This window comes from Nicotiana sylvestris, chromosome 4, assembly GCF_000393655.2.
Source record: "Nicotiana sylvestris chromosome 4, ASM39365v2, whole genome shotgun sequence".
Classification (NCBI taxonomy): Eukaryota; Viridiplantae; Streptophyta; class Magnoliopsida; order Solanales; family Solanaceae; genus Nicotiana; species Nicotiana sylvestris.
In genome coordinates, this window is record NC_091060.1 from 180,583,484 (window position 1) to 180,602,676 (window position 19,193).

At 31.9% G+C, this 19,193-nt stretch overlaps 1 protein-coding gene across 1 annotated transcript; it reads right to left on the reverse strand.

Moving 5' to 3' along the window:
• Window positions 1-3,239: 3,239 nt before the first annotated feature.
• LOC104243025 (protein CUP-SHAPED COTYLEDON 3-like) lies at window positions 3,240-7,091 on the reverse strand. The gene is made up of 3 exons (XM_009798143.2): window positions 6,392-7,091; window positions 5,054-5,328; window positions 3,240-4,099 (listed from the first exon to the last, which is right to left on the reverse strand). The coding sequence occupies exons 1-3, from the start codon at window positions 6,831-6,833 to the stop codon at window positions 3,377-3,379; spliced, it is 1,440 nt and encodes a 479-aa protein (XP_009796445.1). The 5' UTR covers window positions 6,834-7,091; the 3' UTR covers window positions 3,240-3,376.
• Window positions 7,092-19,193: the final 12,102 nt, after the last annotated feature.

Below are 19,193 nucleotides of genomic sequence, written 5' to 3' on the forward strand. Positions count from 1 at the left end.
TAACTATATTAGGGTGATTAAAGACATGTATGATGGAGCTAAGACTCGGGTTAGGACAGTAGGAGGCGACTCTGAACACTTTCCAGTTATTACGGGGTTGCACCAAGGGTCTGCGCTCAGCCCATTCCTATTTGCCCTGGTGATGGATGCACTGACTCATCATATTCAAGGGGAGGTTCCATGGTGCATGCTATTTGCTGATGACATTATTCTAATTGACGAGACAAGAGGCGGCGTCAACGAGAGGCTAGAGATTTGGAGACATGCTCTTGAGTCTAAAGGTTTCAAGTTGAGTAGGACGAAGACGGAATACCTCGAGTGCAAATTTGGAGTTGAGCCGACGGAAGCGGGAGTTGAAGTGAGGCTTGACTCTCAAGTCATTCCCAAGAGAGGTAGTTTCAAGTACCTTGGATCGGTTATTCAGGGGATCGGGGAGATTGACGAGGATGTCACACACCGTATAGGGGTGGGGTGGATGAAGTGGAGGTTAGCGTCGGGAGTCTTGTGTGACAAGAAAGTGCCACCGTTACTAAAAGGTAAGTTTTATAGAGCAGTGGTTAGGCCTGCCATGTTGTATGGAACTGAATGTTGGCCGGTAAAGAACTCACACATCCAGAAGATGAAAGTAGCAGAGATGAGGATGTTGAGGTGGATGTGCGGGCATACAAGGATGGATAAGATTAGGAATGAAGATATTCGAGAGAAGGTGGGTGTGGCCCCCATGGAGGACAAGATGCGGGAAGTAAGACTCAGATGGTTCGGGCACATTCAGAGGAGGAGCACTGATGCACCGGTGAGGAGGTGTGAGCGACTGGCTGTAGTGGGCACGCGGAGAGGTAGAGGAAGACCTAAGAAGTATTGGGGAGAGGTGATCAGACAGGACATGGCGCGACTTAGGATTACTGAGGACATGGCCCTTGATAGGGAATTATGGAGGTCGAGCATTAAGGTTGTAGGTTAGGGGAGAGTGTGAATATTTCTACAGCACAATAGAGTGAGACTATCCAGTTAGGAGTTAGACTAGGAATGTCATTGGTCGTCTATTGATGCAGGGCTTTACCTTTTACCTTCTAGTTGTACTATACCAGTCATCTATTTCGTATTTCGTATTTCGTATTTTGTATTTCGTATTTCGTATTTCGTATTTCGTATGCTGTATTTCATATTTCATGTCTCTTGTATATTGTGGTTATTTTTATCACGCATTTTTATGGTACTAATATATCATCTCCTATTGCTTTTTTGAGTCGAGGGTCTCCTGGAAACAGCCTCTCTACCCTTCGGAGTAGGGGTAAGGTCTGCGTACATATTACCCTCCCCAGACCCCACTTGTGGGATTATACTGGGTCGTTGTTGTTGCAGTATAACACTGCGAATTAGTTAAAAAAATAATTTTTAAGTAATATGCAGTACTATACTACGTTTTACTTTAACGACTAACTTTCCGTTAAAGTAAAATGCAGTATAATACTGCATTTTACCTAATTATGTAACTTTTTTTTTAACATTAGAAATGTATTTTTTTACAAAAAAACATCAAAAATGTTTCGGACTCAATTGGGGAAGTACCTCTCCTAGGATATAATAGAAGACTTTTTTTTGTTTTGATAAGAAGGTAATGTGTTTGGGGTATTTGATTTCCTTGACTTTGACTTTGTAGTGTTATTGATAATCGAGAATTTTTTTAGACACACTCAATATAATATTTACACCAACTTCTAACGACACATATTTTATTCTGCATTCGAAAAAGAAGATCTAGCGAGGATTGGCAAAATTATTTGAGTAAACATCACCATTTGCCTAGAAATCATTGCCGGAAGTGACGGGTCGGGTCCCATATACTCACCCATTAAATCTTCCTTAAATCAAATGACATCATCAAAAGCCAGCCAACAGCTTCCATCTCATCAATAGTCATGAGTCATGACCCGAACCTAACTCTTTAGCTAAATCGTCCTTTTTAGACTCATTTTGAGTTGGACCACTCAACTTCTTTTTTTTGGGAATTAAAAAAAAAAATCTTTAATTCTTCTGCTCTCTTTCGTTCCATTTATGTAATGATATTTTACTGGTAAGAATTATTATATGTAAACTTTTTAAGTTATATAATACTTCCAGCCTTTTTGTTTGTTTGTCAATAGTTTGACTTGACACAAGTATAATTAAAAAAAAATTACAAATGTATGATTTTAAATATATCTTAAAGGGTAAAAAAGGCGAACGACATTTCGCTAAGGGTCTTCGTGCTTTTAATATAGTATAGATAATACTTCCGGCCTTTTTGTTTGTTTGTCAATAGTTTGACTTGACATAAGTATAATTAAAAAAAATTACAAATGTATGATTTTAAATATATCTTAATATTTGTGTGACTATAAAACTTTTGATATTTGAGGTTTTAAATAAATCATAGCATTTATGTAGTCATAAACACTTTCGTTAAAAAATATAGGAATGTGCTAATCTTTTTGAAATGAATTAATTAGAAAATAATAATGTCAATCTTTCCAAAACAGAGGAAACAAGTATAATATCAAAATGCTAGTATTTGAAATTTATTAAATATATAAGGCCCTGTTTGTCCATAATCAAATGAGTTTTTCAAAAAAATTCTCAATCACAAAACTGCAACATAATTTCAAATTCCAATTCCGATTTTTTAACTTAACGTCAAATACTATTTTTTTTTCTAAATTTACAATTTTTATGTCCAAACACCGACTAAATCTATCACTTCAAAGTTTGAATTTTGAATTGTTCAATTAATAATTATTGAAAAGAATAACATGGTGATAAACAATTTGAAATATTTCAAAAAAGAAATGTGTTACAAAAATTTAGACGTACGTACGAGGTAACTACTTTTTCAAGTCTTCAGCTCTTCTTACTAGTAACTCAAAATATTCGACCAAAACCATGGCATCCATATACTACTTATCTACTCCATATTTTAATAAGGATTATTCTGAAAACTTGAATATCCGAATAAACTTGGCTTGTAATAAGTATAACTCATATGTTACTTAATTTCTAATATAAGTCTCCTTATTAGCAAAAAAACTCAAAATTCAAATAAACATAGTTAAAAAAAAACTTATAAATACCCAAAATACGGAATTTTTTTTTTATATAAATATTCCCATCAATAGATCACAACTTTAGTCGAGAAAAGGAAGATATATCTTACATAGCGGTATTACCTAGATGCTTAATTAAGGAGCAAGCAACATGTTTCAGAATATAAAGAGCAGCCTGAATTACTTTTATATACTTAGAGGATAGCTATTCATAGATAAGGATGATATAACAGGACTAATAATTAATTACCATATCATCCTACAGTAGAATTTATTAAAAACAAAATCTTCTATTTTTAGAGATCAAGAGGCCAAGATTCTGCAGCTATTTTGATGGGACAATGCATGTGATCCAACACCATCTGAGACTGAGTACATCCACCATTAAAATGCATCCCTTCTATGCCTACTAAACTCCAATCTGTTGAATTATTCATACCAAAATTCGTAGCCATAGGGTTTTGATCATTGTAACAACCAGAATATGGTGAAAAACTGGCTTCTGTTTTCATTGTTGTGTTAGCCTGCATGAGTGGGACTTGATGTTTTTCATTTTTCTTTGAATTGCTAACGAGGAAAGATGATAGTGAAGAGTTTTTGTTTATGTCTTCTTTGTATTTTTTTGTGCTTTGGGATGTAGAAAAGGAGGTAGCAGAAGAAAGGACACTATTATTTATTGGGAAGAGGTTTGTTTGGGAAACATTAATGGGATTGAAGAGGGATTTCATAAGGTCGTTTTCTTGGTGGTGAAATAGATAAAAGTTGTGCAGTGATTGCATTGAGTTTTGTGATATTTGGAATGATTCTTGCCAATGTGTAGTTGTTGTGGTTTTTGGATTTGGTGTTTCAGCCAATATAGGATTTGGAGCTGCTTCTGCTGCTGTTGCTGTGTTAAGAAAAGATGATGATGGCCATGTTTTCAAGCTTGTAGGGTAGCCATAGTTTTGTCCTGCAGCTTGGTATATTGGATTTTTCTTCTCCCCTATTTTGTGTAGTATTCTGCATATCACCCATTCCTCCTGCCAATTTTATTACAACTTTTTAACAAATTACTCTACAAAAAGAACTAGAATTAACTAGGAACTTCATCGTTAATCTGTCGCTAAATCACTCATAGAAAACATAATTTCTTTATAATTTGTCGCTAATTTCCGTTTAGTTACAAAATTTGTTTGTCGCTAATTTCTGTTTTTAATAGTGAAAGGACTTAATAACCACATATTTCAAGCGACATTATATTATACTACTCTTTTTAATCAAAGCACCTAAGTGACGGGTTATACTACTCTTTAATTCACTCGTAGCTAACATAATTTATTTATAATCATTGCTAATTTATGTTTAGCTACAGAACGTGTCAGTGGTTAATTCCCGTTTTTAGTAGTGATAACACCTAATAACCACATATGTCAAGTGATAGTATACTAATCTTTTTAGTCAAAGCACCTAATAACTCTACAGTACATATTTTAAGTGACATTGGTTAGGGAATACCCTTGAACATGAAATTAAATAACCATTAAAATTTGTACATAAAATTCCAAGATAATTTTTAATTTTCACTATGTTTTCTTAAGAATCAGCAAAGTGAAAAGAGTCGGCAATTATCTTTAGGGTACTATAACAACACCTTCTCATATCCATCTATCCATCAATCAAGTCAACATCACATCAATTAATATCACGAGACTTACTAAACAAGTCAACCCTAAAAAGGACAAACCCTATAGATACCTACAATATAGCCCTACAAGTAATCAACTATTACTCTCACGATAATCGAAATATGTCATCATCTAAACTGAAATAAGATAATATGTCACATATTTTGAACAAAAATTAAAAATAAATTGGTTATTTATTATGAACGAAAAGCGAGATGAGCGTGCTATTTTCAAATCGATTGATAGATAGCCTGATCCGTTCTGATAGATCGAAAGAAATAGAGAGAGTAATAAAGATTAGAAATTTACCTTAGAAGAGTAACGGTAGGAAAAATCGCCGTCAAGACGATATTCGTGCATAACCCATTTGGTTTTCTCACCCTTTGGTGCTCTTCCTTTGTAAAAAACCAATGTTTTCTTCATCCCAAGGAGTGCTCCATTTGTTGCACTGTACACTTCTCTATCTTTTCCTGTAGCTTTCCAATAACCAGCTCCTGTTGCCCGGTTTGTTCTTAGTCCGGTTGGGTATTTTCTGTCCCTTAAGCTAAAGAAATACCATTCTCTTTCCCCCATCTTTGCCACTTCTGCAATTTTCACTTTCAAAATTACTAAAACATACCATTAAATTACTATAATAGTCGCATTCATATAATGTGCGCAATAATAACTAGCTGGTACACATATTTTCTACTGTATTTTTTAGTTTCAATGAATAATCATAGAAGTAGATTTGACACATATTAATTGCTTTCTGCAACAACAGGAGATGCATAGGCGGGATCTCTACGAAGGGGTTCAAAATTTTTTTTTGTAGCTAGTTGAAATTGAATCCATGACCTTATGTAGATTTTGAATCTCTTTGACCACTAAACTATACTTTTGGATTGTGTTAAGGGCATTCAAAACTTAATATATAGAGATAAAAAACAGATTTTGCCTTATATATATAATATAATTTGGGTGAACACCCTTGCGCCCCTAAATACGCTCCTGCCTACTACTATATTCTATGGCTAGGAAAGGGTTAAGAATCAGTGGACAACATATTTCAAGTACATGTCTTACTACTGTTAAGAACTTACCGAAGCTGGTAAATCATAAATGACAGGTAACAAAAGAGAGAGATGTCTGAAATTTATAGGTCCAAAGTAGGACATGTATTATTAAGAACTTAACGTAGCTGGTAAATCATAAATGACGTGAGGTACGTAACAATAGTGGAATTTCACAGAAAAACTTTCTTTTGTGAGATATCATATGCACATGCAAAAGAAGAAGACTAAAGTATTTTAGACAAGAATCTCCAATTATTAATGTATTTTAGACTAGAATCTTCTCATATTCTCATTATATAATTTTAAATATTACTAGTAGTAAATATTTCTCGTGACAAAGCAATGAAGAATATCTTAAAACAGTAGTACGTCTGCCATATATACTACGACTACATTCCATCACATGTGTTTACAACAGACAAATTCCAAAACTTTAAAACCATGTTCAAGACAAGGAGTTAAAAATAAAAAAATAAGAAAAAGACTTTTCATCAGCTTCCTTTTGAGTTACTACTATTTTTTCCTTGTACTTTTTGGGACATGAACAAAAGAAGAATTTAATGAAGGGAATGTGTGTGTGTGTGTGTGTTACCTGGAAGTTCCCAGGGCTCACATCTGTTGAGATCAACTTCAGCAATCTGAATACCACAAAAGGTGCCGTTAAAAACCTTAGAGGCAAGGTAGAAAGTGATAAGCTCTTCATCAGTAGGATGAAACCTAAAACCAGGTGGTAGACCTTTCTCATTATTCATGTCTTCTCTACTTAGTTCACACAATATTTCTTCCATTGACAACATGATGAATGATGGTATTAAGTGATAGTAGTACCTGGTTAGGAAGTGGAAGATTATATATACAAAAGAGAAAAGAAAAGAAAACAAATTAGGCACTGAAACCAAAGTGAGAAAGGGAAGTAAGAGAAGAGTAAAGAAAGTATGGAACAAGTGGAGAAAACAAGGATTGGATAGAATTAAGAGGAGGGGGTGGTGGTGATGAGTATTAATGGGATTGAAAGGGACTATGAAACCCCACATGAAACGGGTTCCAAAATAGGTAAATGAAAAATGCAGAAAATCAGATATTTAGGAAAACGAGAGATTTTGGCTTTGTCATGAGGAGTGGAATTTCTTTGGTAGAGAAAAGGGGGTTAGTAAATGCAGAAGGTTTTGGTTTGGTTGAAGAGATTTATGCGTGCGTGTGTGAGCATGTTTTTTTTAAACATAGAGGGACTGTTGCAGTCAGAAATTTCAGATGATGGGGTTAATCAGAAGGAAGAGAAAGACACATATAATAGCACACTAGGAAAAGGACGCTATATATATGTGGGGTGATATCATACCTTTACCCCTATCTATCTCCTATAACTCTTATCTCTTCTGATCCCAAAGATTTGCTTTTTATTAATTCTTCTCTCTTCATTGTAATTTGTGATGTTTTTTTCTTACTTCTTAAACTGCTCATTTGAAGATTGTATATGATATGATGTATCTATTTTTAATATAATGTCAAAAGGATTAAGTGCTTACTGTTTTATTCTTATTTAAAGTTGGAATATAGTTTGAAGGACTCTTTCTTTATCTCTTTCTTCTCCTCTTATGTGATTATTAATTAACATCATTTCTTCACATATTCTTGATTTGAATTCCAAATAACAAGAAAAGCTTGTCCTCCTAATACAAAGATACATGTAATATTTACCAAAGATATATATAACAATCAAGTACGTTAACAGCTTGTTTGGATGGTTGTAACACATTGTATCGTATCGTATTGTTACTTTAAATACAATGTTTGTTTTGATTGTTACTTAAATTTTATTGTATCGTATCGTTAAATCCGTCGTTACATAACGACGAAATGTGTCACTTTATGTAACGACCGATTTGGTGTGGTCGCGTCGTCACTTTGTCTTTTTCTCTCAATCTCACCCTTTATTATTATTAAATTATTTTATTTTATCATTTACCATACTTTTTTATATAGTAATTTTACCTTGTATCATAATTTTTCTTTATAATATTGCAAGTTTATTCTTCATATTGCTGGTGCGTGATGTCATGAAACGATGACAAACGACACAATCTATCCAAACATTGTATTTATCAAACGATACAGTACAATACAATACAGTACGATACGATGCATTATGAAACGATGCGTAACAACCATCCAAACAAGTCGTAAGAAGAAATGAAAATCGCCGAACCATAATTTATTGCTAGTACAATTTCATCAAACTTATTAGATCTCGTTTGGTTATAGATTTGAGCTTTTTTTTTTCAAAAGAAATTGAAAATATTATTTGTTCATGAAATATGATCATTTTATAAAAAAAATTGAAATAAAATATCAAGTTCCCAAAAACTTGTATATATGGTTGTTTTTGGATGAAATTTTTTCTTCCACTCATAGAATTTCAACTTTTTTTTTCAAATGAAATGTATGTCCAAACACAATTTCAAATTTCTAAATTATTTTTCAATGCAACTTTAAAACACTTTTTTAAGTTTCAACCAAATCTATATTACAAACGCTAGCTTCGTCTTGTCCGCTTTTTTTTTATTTTTTATATATACATATTAGAGTGATAGAGGTAGTTATTTGGTGGGAACATACAATTTAACTCCCTAAAATATATAGTGATACACGTGCGGTGGTGCTAAATACAATTGCAGTAATCACTGACTGTTAAAAGGAAAAAGGATAAAGGAAGGGGCTCTAACATACGTAAGCCTAAGTTAACTACAATTGGTGTGTATAGACTATAGTAATAAGGGAGAAGTTTTATTTTGTATCTTATACAACCGACACTAGTTGTATAAAATTCATTTTTGTCTTACAAATTTGTGGATCCCAATCTTACACTTCTGAGTTCAAAAAAATTTGGGTCCCCAAAACTGTAAGACAAAAAAGTTATCTCATACAACTAGCGTCCGTTGTATGAGACACAAAATAAAATTTTCCGTCGTAATAAGGGGGTTGGCCATCTTTTATTATAAAACTAAGTATGTAGTCAGTAGCTAAAAGATATAGCGGCAGGGAAAAGTCTGAGGCCTGAGGCATCTAAAAAAATCTGAAGGACATTCAAGTTTTATATATATATGCAGTTGCACACGTACATTAACCTGCTCCTCTGCACCTCCACCCTACTACTATTCCCTAGGGTCTCAGTCTCAACCTAGCTAGCTCGTTACACCAACTCTAGCTAGCTACAGATCCATAGGTTCCTTAAAAAAAATTCTTTCTCTTTTTCCTTTCTGTAATTTTGTTTTTTTTGCCATTATACAGAACAAATATATAAGGTTTATTTTTACCTCTGCAGAGAAGAGAAATGCTGCAAATGCTCATATGATCTCACGTGCTACTCTACGGCAACAACGACAACAACAACAACCCAGTGTAATCCCACAAGTGGGGTCTAGGGAGGGTAATATGTATGCAGACCTTACCTCTACCCGAGGGACAAAGAGGCTGTTTCCAGGACAAAATAAATGAATTTTGCCCGAGTAATAACAGGGATCTTTAAATTCTAGCCATTAAGCATGTATACAGCTGACCCTCCTTTACTACATTCCTTTGTTGTTTTCCTTGGAAGCAAATTTATTTTCATTAAATGACTATTAAGTTGGAATTAGCTAGGCTTTATGATGAAAATACCTTTGGTTCAACTATCTAAGATATCGTTAATTAATACTCCCTCTGTTCCAGTTTATGTGAACCTATTTCCTTTTTGGTCTGTTCCAAAAAGAATGAACCCTTTCTAAATTTTGTAACAATTTAGCTTAAAGTTACAACTTTACCCTTAATGAGAAGCTTTTATAACCACACAAATACTCTGGTTCCCATTTGAACTTGTTTAGGACCACAAATTCCAAAAGTTTTCATTTTTTACTTAAACTCCGTGCCCAATCAAACAGGTTCACATAAATTGGAACGGAGGGAGTATATTTATGTCCAAAATGGATGAGTAGGTGGGCATATAACTGCCTTACTTTTGAATATGTGTCAAATTTCAAGGTACACAATACTAATAAGTGACAACTATGTTGTTCGGGCTCTCTAAAAATATCAATGAATGTATAAAGAATCCTCCAAAAGTAGTATATTTTGGAAAATCCGACACGGACACAGATACAAAAGAATTTTGAAAAGTCGATGAAACATAGAGTGAAACCTTTTGAATATTTTGAAGTAGTAAGTAACTTGAACTTCTTCTTCTTTTCTTTAAACTTTTATTTCACATGTGAAATAAGAAAAGAGTGCATGCATCAGAGATCCCAGTTAATATTAAGTTTTTTAAACGTTATGTTTCCTCTATCCTATAGCTAAAATATAATGTACTATTTTCGAAGATTAAAAATGTTGGGCAAGGCTCAAATCTACGTGTTATAAATGCTACATTTAAAGAAAGAAAGAAGGGATAGAATATTAGAATTTTAAAAAAATGTAACGAAGTAAATACATGAAATCGTAAAATATAGAGTAGTGTGGGTGGGATCTAATATCTGTAATGAATTTTGAAATGGAAAATGTCGGGTCTGAGTACTTCATCTTCAGCGCCGTCCTCAATATTAAAATAACACTATGGCCTTTGATGGAGACTAGACGCCTTCACATACTAGTACAAATAAAGCGACCTCTCTACACTCCTACTCACTACAATATTACACATTTATAGCTATGAATAATACCGTAGTTAAATATGAAAATTTTCGTGGCAAAACACTTTAGCCATAATATTTTTTTCCGTAGCATTCGCAGCAAAATGTAGCGTAGCTAAAACTCAGCTACAAACTTTATATAATCCGTGGCTAAGAACTAATACTTATTGCTACGGAAATATACTTATAGCAATAATGGTAAAAAGTTTTTGCTACAAAAAATATACTTATAGCAAGTAATTTTATTCTTTTGCCACGACGAACAAATTTGTAGTTATCTTTATAATGTAGCCACGAAATATTGTGTTGTAGCAAAAGATTTAATTTATTTGCTATGCAAACTCAAATTTTGTGGCTATTTCTAGAGCTTAGTCTCGTGGCAATAGTACTCATGTTTAGCTACAATTTAAAAACTCCGTAACTATAAATTGAAGTATTTGCCATAAACCTTTTCATATTCATTATTCATGTGCACGTCGACATTGATGCTTTTATAACTCCTCCACAGGTGCAATAACAATAGAAAAAAAAGAGCAAATAACTAAATGATATAATGAAGTATTATTTATATAAAAAAATTAAATTTTATTTTTAATATGAATATTACCTAAAAGAAATCACATATATACTAAATTACTAATATAAAAAGATAGTAATAAAAGTCTAATAAGTTACTTACTATTAGATCTGTATCATTTCGTTGTAGACCTTGTGCTGCAAGTATCATTCGAAATTTTTCTTCCCATTGTTTATTCATCTCTACGTTGACTATTCATATCTTTCTTGATTTCTTCAACTTGTTCCTTAGCTTCCCTTTTAACTTCTTTCACATGCTCATTTGCCTCTTTTCTGATCAATTCTAGTTGCTTTATAAGTTGTACTTTTGTTGGTGTACCACCAAAATATTCACTGATATTTTTTTCCGGGGCCATACGCACGAAGATATCCATTTTTTCGGCCCGAGTACTTTTTCGATGATATCATCATCATTTAAAGAAATTTCTCTTTCTTTTTGCTGCTTTTTAAATTGGTTAAATTGGTCCTACAATCAAAAAATGCAAATCAATCAAATATAAGTACAAATGTGTAATATAAAAGGAGATAAAAAGAAAAGAGAACGCATTGACATTGCAATAACATCTTGTTGAAAAGCATCAACTTGTTTTTCTTTTTTTCTCTTGCGGGATTCTATAAAAACTTCAACACGAGAAGGAGCTTTTCCATTTTTTTGCTCATGCGGAAAAATAGTCATTATCATTAAATGAATAAAATATGTGAATATAATTCTTCTAAAAATATTATTATAACTGTTTGTCTTGTTTTGTGTGCTCTTCTCCTAAATAAAAATTGAAAAAAAATATTAAGAACATTGGTTACTAAAGAAAAGCCACTGATAAAAGAGAGCTTAATATGCCCTTGGATTTACTTATAAAAACTAGCAAATCGAATATGAAATACAAAGACAATAAAAATATCGTGCTCTTATATAAGGAAATGTTAGTGATAAAAAAGATCTTAATTTTATTTGGAATCCAAACCATGGATCACAAAAATAATAATTCGGAGTAAAACAGTTTTAGTTATCTCAAACACGCCCATAATTAATTTTCCTAAATAAACTTGAGATCCTCAAAATATGAAACACATAATAATAAAAAGGCAGAAACAAATTAATTTACAATTTAAATACATGAAAGTCGGCATCACTCCAAAGATTGACCAAATATTTCCATGCATCTGCGGCAACAAGTTTAGGCTTGTTTCGTAGGCGAAGTTGGTAATTTACTTTTGAATCAAAATACTTCTTTTTCAACTTGTACCTATAGTCTCTATAGAGATCACTCATTTTGCCAAGAATTGCGCTTTTTCTTTCCTTGGGCACATCAAAATTAAATTTTTTGTACATAAAAAAATATAATCAAAGTTTATAATCATATATTCTAACAATTGTTAAATCATAAGAAATTATAAAATATTATAAATTATTAATTTGTTAGTTTTTCTTACCAAGACAATTTCCCACATATGGTCGATCTTATCTTGCTCAATCTCTTTCCAACCATTTACCTTTAAAGGGAAACAAGTTCGGCTTCTAACTGTTTGTCCCAAAAATCAAATTAATTTGCTTGCATTCTCACTGATAGCTTGATGATCTTCATCAAATTCCACCGGTAATTTTTGTCCCTCCTGTAAGTTAATTATTTTCACACACCGTATAGGACCTCTAGTTTTTCTTTTCACAGCGTTGTAACCTACGAAGGTTAAATAAATAACGTCAAGTAAAAATATCGATAGAAGTAATTAAGATCAATAAAAATAGTGATTACCTGCTGAATTTGCTAATTCATGTGCTCCTACAACTAATTTCGTCACCTCTTCGGACTCATTACCCCTAGAACTATTTTCTCCAAGAGAAGTACTCATAAAAATATCATTTTTCAGCAGTGTATAAATCTCAATAGGCCTTTCTTTATGCATTCTATATCTAACAAGCATATTTTTAATATCTTGATCGTCATGACATTCAACTAGACCATCATAATCACTAATAATTCTATCGCCTCTCAAATAAAAGAACTTGTCTCCCTTACAAATATTGAAGTTACAATACTCTTTTAAGTCATCCAATAGGTCAAAGAAAGATATAAAATCAACATCAATGTTTGTTTTCTTCAAATGACCACCTACATATTTTCTAGAATGGGAGAATACAAAATGGCCACCATAGTGATAGCTAATTTCTTTCTCCCTTATCATGTCCGCGCTTCCTAAAAAATTATTGAAGATGAATTAGCTAAATATGAATAAACAAAGACATAAATTTATATAATGAGAAAAAAAGATTTAATGACAAATTCAATATTGCACAATAATCATATTACAATTACCGGGATAAACAAGTTCTTCTACAGGTTGCGTGAGCAAGTTTTCGTCAATAGACGGCTTCTTAGAACTCTTAACAGATTCCGAGTCACGATTATCAGTCAAGTGATTATTTTTTTTTCCAAAAATCATTCGTACCCATGTCTGGTTACAAATAAGAATTTGTAAGATACTAAAATAAATTATCATAAATACAAATATAAATGATATTTTCTTTAAGTACTTAATAGCCAACTTTAAGAATTGAATAAAACCTCAAACTGTATACTTATAACATGATAAATACTATAGTAACAGAGTTTATATATCATTTGAACTTTCAGAAATATTGTACCCATTGTATAACCACATCTTTTTAATTAGTACACGGTATCTAATAGTGAACTTTAAGAGTTCAGAATTTTCGGACAAATTCTTCATAGTGCTTTAAAATAAAAAATCAAACAGACATGTAAGGAAACAAATATAGACCAATCAACACACACTTACACCCCAAAATTTCAAAAATAACAAAGAAGAAGAAGTAAATTTCATATATTTATGATAGGATAAAAAGAAATCACTAGGATTCCATTTCTTAACAAAGTTGAACCAAAAAGTAAGAAAAGGGATATGTGCCAATAATCTAAGAACAAGAAAATTTGCCTAAGTCTGCAGAATTAAACAAAATAACATAAATTTAAATGCATAATGCATAAATTGGAACAAAGATATAGAAAGAAATTAGAATCTTTGATTCTAGTGATGATAAGTTGATTCAGACAAGTAATAAAAAGTCTGCACCTCGCTTTTTGGCTTTCTTTTGTGCTTTTAGTGTTTTAAGGTTTTTTTGCTCTCTAATCTTTCTATAGAAAAGGAACAGCATATTACTCTCTAATAGAATTAGGAGGCTTTAATTTAGGCACAAAATATTTAGAGGGAAATAATATGGAGGGAATTCTTTTGTTTTTGTTATTTCACGTATTTCAAAAAGAGAATTCATGTTTCCCACCTAATAATCAATAACCACAAAAAAGAAGCTCCATATTTTTTTTAAGTATAATTATTATTTGACAGCAATTTTGTTCCTTTTGGAAATATAGTTTCCTTTTTTATTTATGTTTAGGATACTTTGTTTTTCTAAAAATTTATTCTGATATTTTGGCAAAAAAAAAAAAAACTAAGCTTAATGAACATATTTCAAAGGAATTAAATTAACAATAAAAATTTGTTAGAGAATCCTTTGGTACCGTTTCGTTGTCAAAAAGGAAGGTGAAATTGTTGAAAGATTTCCTTTTTTTCTTTTTTGGTTTGTTGAGCAGCAAAGTTTTAGGTAAAAATATCTCATCGCAAAAGTTGGGACAATTTCCTTCTTACCATTTTAAAGGAATTATAGTTGAATCCAAATTCTTAAATATTAGTTTTTTTGTAAATGTTAGAGCACGATTTTTAGTTAGGTAAAAAGATCTAGAAGAGTCGAAAAGTGGTGTATTTATAATAAATTTTGAAAGTTTTAAATATAAGTAGTTTTTATATAGTTCAAATATGAAAAAATATTATAACCAAAATTTTAGTAAATTAAATATTAGGAGAATAGTTAAATTACAATATTATCCTAGTAAAATATATTTTTAAAGGGTAAAAAAAGGCGAACGATATTCCACTAAGGGCCTTCGTGCTTTTAATATAGTTATAATTATAATTTTTAAAAGGTAAAAAAGGCGAACGACATTTCCAACCATATAATTATAATTTTACCAATTCAACTTTACAAGTGATCGTGCTTTCTTTTAGTTTTAGTTGTAATGACCCGACCGGTCGTTTTGAGCTCTAGCGCGTCGATCTGCGGTTTGAGGCCATGAGCAGCTTCATTTTAGGTATTATGGCTCGTACGCGTGGCCAGAATTGAATTTCGGGAAGTTCGGAGTCGATTTGGAAAGAGAATTCTCATTTCAAAAACCTTAAGTTGGAAGAATTGGCTAAAATTGGATTTTTGAGTAAACGACCTCAGAATCGGGATTTGAAGATTCCAGCAAGTTCGTATGATGATTTCAGAATTGGGCGTATGTTCGGATCGGGTTTGAATGACCCGGGAGCATTTTGAGTATGTATTGACTTGCCTGACAGTGGTGTCCGGCGCCAACACGACCCTTTAATGAATTTTGGGTCGTGACATTAGTAAAAACACACAACCCTTGATGATTTAAGAATTTTCTAAAAAAAAATATTCAAAAGTTATTCTCAAGTTCATTCGAGAAGACACAAATATAGTTAATTGTAGATTAATAAGAAATTATTTAATATGTAAAATTTAAATTAATTTTAAAGTCCTAAATATTAAGAAAGTAGTTTAAATTATAATTTTGTCTATTGTGAAAGTGTCACGACCCCAGTTCGCCCTTTGTGAACTATCGTGATGACACCTAGTATCTACGACTAGGTAAGCCTAACAAATGCGAAAAAGAAAACAATTGCGGAAGAAAGTCTGATATTTTGTTCAAGGTATTTACATGGAAGTGGGAAAGAGAATAATCAAGTGGAAAAAAATTGTGAAGGTGATCAGGTTGAGCCATTCAGTAGATTATCAATTTTTGAACAAAAGGGTTGCCCTTTATTAGGAGATACATCCAGAAATCTTGAAGAGCTTGAGCGAAAACAAGGTCATCTTTGCCATTGTACATTTCTGCTTGATTTTGTTAGCATTTTCTCAATTATTATGGTTATTTTAAACAGTGAGTACAAGCAGAATAATAGAAACATGAACTTCGATGATTGGTTTTTCCATCGAGTAAGTTTTCATTACATTGTTAATTTTTATTTGTAATACTTCTTTAGCATCATTATTTTATTTATTTATTATTATACAGATTGTGCAAATGCGCAAGAAAGAAAATTCACAAGTAAGTTGCAAGTTGTATTCTTTGGCTAGAAGTCCTTTTGATGGAGTCCAAAGATTCAAAGAGTATGAGATAAATGGTTTTAGATTTCATACTAAACAACTCGAAGGAAATAGGGTGAAGCAAAATAGTGGTGTTTTAGTACGAGGAATAATGAATGGCCAAAATATAAATTATTATGGTACTCTCACCGAAATAGTAGAACTTCAATATCTTGAAGGTAAACGGATTGTTTTATTTAAATGTGATTGGTTGGATGTTGATCACATTGGAAAAGGAGTGAAGATAGATAAACATGGCTTTGTTAGTGTCAATACTAAACGAAAGCTAGCAACAAATGAACCATTTGTTCTTGCATCTCAAGCAAAACAAGTTTTTTATGTCAAGGATAATCTTCATCCCAATTGGTCCATTGTCTTGAATGGTCATTCTACTTATTTTGCTGGTGGTGCTCTCGGTGAAGAAACTTTTCAACAAAATGGTCAAGAGTTCTCGTGTACATTTGAGGAAGATGAAGACTTTATGAACTGGAGAAAAAATGATCTTGACGTTATCAGCACTAATGTTACCTTAGATGATGATATTATTGAAGACATCGAATCAGAACCTGATACTGATGATGAAGATTTATTACTGTAAAATATTTAGAAGTCTTATATGCATATTTGTTTATCCTCAAGTAATGTTAAACTTTTACTTATTTATTCGAGAGACGGTATTTAGTTCTTTATTATTTTAAAGAATTTATGTGTTACTTTATTATATTGGTGAATTACTCTAATTGAATATGAGTTAATATTCAGTAGTGTTGGATTGAGTTGAATGATCTTTTCTACCAGGTGTTACGTTGATGGATTCTCAAGGGAAACTATGGCGAATTTTTTCTTAAATTAATAAATAAATATTGTTAAACATAGCATAGTTGTTTATAGAAATAGATTCTCGATGCATGACACTTGATTTAGGAATAACTATGTGATTATAAGAATTTTAATAAATTTCATACTTGAATTTATAAACTCTAACAAATTCAACCAAAGTCCCTTGCATTCATTCCAACTAATGAATCAGTGACTAAACCTTTGTCTTCCTACTCTTTATAATTTTGTTTTATAATTGTCGCAAGGCCTGTAAAATGTTTGTCCTCTTTTTATAGATACAAATGTATCGTGTCAAAATTTTTAATAAGCTTCTAAAATAGATTTTTCGTTGAGTTGTCTCGTGTAGGCTTTTCCTGCGCACATATGTCTCAACAGTTGCTACAATTTTTGAAAATTGTAGCAAGACTATTTTTTTTTTGTTATGGAATTATGTGCAAACAAATGTATCGTGGCTAAAAGATTACAATTGCTACAGTGACTTCATATGCATAACAAAACTTAGAATTAACTTCAATATTTATTGTAGCTATATAAATTCGTGGCTATATTATTTTGCCATGACATTCATCGTAGCTATTGAGCCAATTATTGCCACGATTTTTATAACTTGAAGGAGATATATTCGATATTTTATTTGACATAATTTATTGTGGCTAAATATTTATTATTGCTACAATAAATTAAATGCATCGCAAAAACTAACAATTAGCTACAAATTTATAATATAGCAGTAAATGTGTAACTATGTTCGCAGTTATTATCACGATACTAACCAACTATAGCAAAAAGTAGGAATTAGCTTTGCCAATTACGATACATATGTTGTTATCTAAAGAATTATACGATATATATATAGTAAGATGTTTTGGTTCATGAACCAGTTATACAGACATTACGATACATATGTTGTTATCTAAAGAATTATACGAATTTCACCGTTGTTGCGAATAAATTGTGATATCACAATCGGCTAGAATTAGCTCTATTTATGGTATACGTGTAGAACTTGCTGTCTAAAGAGACTTTGAATCTAAATTTATAAAAAAATCTTATTCTATATTACTACTACATCCGTTTTAAAAAAATTGTCTTAATTTTGCACAAATTTTAATAAAGAATGGAAGATTATTGAGATATGTGGTCTTAAATAAGTTATAACATTTGTATGATTATAAAACTTTTGAAACTTGTGGTCTGAAAATTGGCATAGTATTTGTGTGATTAGAAATGCTTCTTATTAATGAAATATTGAAATGTCTCAATTTTTTTGAAACAGGCAAATTAGAAAATAGAGCTAATCTTTTTTAAACGTATCATATTTTTCATTTAAAAGTATACTTATTTGTGTTTTTAATTAAATAAGACACCATATGTAAGTAAAGCTGTTTTTGTTATTTTAGGTGTTTTATTACCAAGGAATTCATATTATATTCTACATAAAATAATACAAACTTTCACAAATTAAGATTATATGAGGACAATATCATTACAATGAAACTTTAAGGTAAACAATAATTACATTAGTATTATAAAATGTTATACTAGAATCAATTAGTAATACAAAATTTATGATGATTGGATTACTTTCTTTACTGTGGGAAAAACCAAACGAGAAGGAAAACAGGAATGAGTTGTAGAGGATCTAGTAGTAGTAGAGAGGGTCATATATGCAAATTGCAGTGTCAAATATATATACAGCCCCACGCTTTTTGTTTTTTTGGTTTTTCACCTGGTGTCCCGATTATATCCGGATTCGTGCCGCGTAGGGCCCTTTTCGAGGGGAAGCGCTCCCTACCAAGGATTTCTTTATACTCAGAGCTCGAACTCAAAACCTCTGGTTAAGGGAAGAACGGTCTCATCCACTACACCACATCCTTTTGCGGCAATTGTTTTGGCAATTGCTTTCTTGTGCCTAATGCGACACCAAATCCAAGACTGTCCAATTTTGTGTTTCCTCTCTAATTTCAAGACACAGATTCTCACTTCTCTCTCTTCAATTTTCTAAAATAATATGGCCCCCTCAACATCTTCTTTTACCTTCATTCATTAATAACTCAAACTGGCTATCTGCGTCCGTACTCTCTTATCCCAGC